We start from the raw sequence: 1,425 nt of genomic DNA, 5'->3' as shown, positions 1-1,425 counted from the left end.
CAAATTAAGAATCCGTTTGATTTATCGGCCACCTTTAAGTAAAGAATTTTGAGAATATACAGGGCCTTGGGATTCAAAAGTGAAAAGATTCTAATATATAAAGCTGTGACGCGAAAGTTATTTACAGCGCTAGTTGGAGATCTAAACAACAGTAGGTGAGAACTATAAAATTTTGTTAGAATTGTGCAAGTTATCTAGCAGCTTTGTGCATAAAAAATTTTAAGATGGAGAAGAAGTTTCCTAGTGACATAATGCTAGATATAGTATCTCCCTTACGGCACGAAACCATAATACATTGCAAACTAGTTTGCAAACCCTGGCGAGATATACTAAACAATATCAAGGTAGGTGTCCTTTTTAGGTTTGGGAAACCTGCTTTCAATTTCTGTTATAGAGGAGAGCAATACGATGATATTGATATGCATGAGAATTACTCTTACACGACACTGGTGGAAATCGATAAGCATCGGCCTGTCGAGCTAGAACCCTTGTCTGACATGGTTGGTTCATGTAATGGTTTGGTTTGTTTTTCTGTAAGGCGCAAGTTCACTGTTGCGTATGATCCCATCTACATCTGTAATCCCGTCACAGAGGAATATGTATATCTTCCAACATTCAACTATGATGAACCATATGATGATCTCCGGGTAGCTGGTTCTTTTGATTGTGGTTTTGGTTATCATCGTTTCATGGATGAGTACAAAGTCGTTAGAATCCACGGGGCTCTGAGAGATTTTAGTAAACGCTCGCAGAGCCGGAAAGTTGAAGTATACACTTTGGGTAGTGGTCATGGGTGGAGAGATAAAGGAAGCATCGATCACTTATTAGTTTGGGACCATGGAGTTTGTGCAAATGGAGCCATTCATTGGGTAGAGTATCGGAAAAATAAAATTGTGGCTTTCGATTGTAGCAAATGAGGAGTTTAGATTGATCTCATTACCACCACAATTACAAAAAACTGAGCAATATGATGAATTCGATGTTGGATATTTTTTCGGAATTTTTTCTGGTTCTACTTTGGAAAACCTAAAAGTTTCTATTCAAATTTGTACAGACGCGTCTCTTCCAATAAGCCGCTATTGATGGATTTTGGAAGCGTCTGTTGGTGATGAAAAGGCATTACTAACAGGCATGAATATCCCTATAAGTAGTGAAGGCGTTCTCCCATTCTTCACAATGAATTCAACTTGTTTTCTTTCTTTCTAAAGCATCATCAGAAATTTTTCTCGTGTGTTCTTGATTGGGTCAAGGGGTACAAACCTTGAATCCAATTTCTTTGTTGTAGGGCTTTTATTGTATCCTGAAGGCATTATTTCGCATACCTGTTGTAATCGCCAATTGATATTAGGAGGGTAGAAATAATTGTCTAAAAGAAATCTATTCGAGGCTTGAAATCCAGGAGTACAACAATTTCTCTGTGTTTAA

The 1,425-nt window shown here is 37.7% G+C and overlaps 1 protein-coding gene across 1 annotated transcript; it reads left to right on the top strand.

Annotated features, from left to right (window-relative positions):
• Window positions 1–224: 224 nt before the first annotated feature.
• Window positions 225–917, top strand: LOC113272669 (putative F-box protein At1g52490). Its single transcript, XM_026522476.1, has one exon. The coding sequence runs from the start codon at window positions 225–227 to the stop codon at window positions 915–917; it is 693 nt and encodes a 230-aa protein (XP_026378261.1).
• Window positions 918–1,425: the final 508 nt, after the last annotated feature.

Source organism: Papaver somniferum, chromosome 4, assembly GCF_003573695.1.
Source record: "Papaver somniferum cultivar HN1 chromosome 4, ASM357369v1, whole genome shotgun sequence".
Taxonomy (NCBI): Eukaryota; Viridiplantae; Streptophyta; class Magnoliopsida; order Ranunculales; family Papaveraceae; genus Papaver; species Papaver somniferum.
The sequence above is the reverse complement of the archived record's forward strand: the minus strand, read 5'-3'. Positions and strand labels throughout refer to the sequence as shown.

Coding starts and splice junctions, on each gene's coding strand:
- LOC113272669 (XM_026522476.1), top strand. CDS start 225: ATGGAGAAGAAGTTTCCTAGTGACATAATGCTAGATATAGTATCTCCC.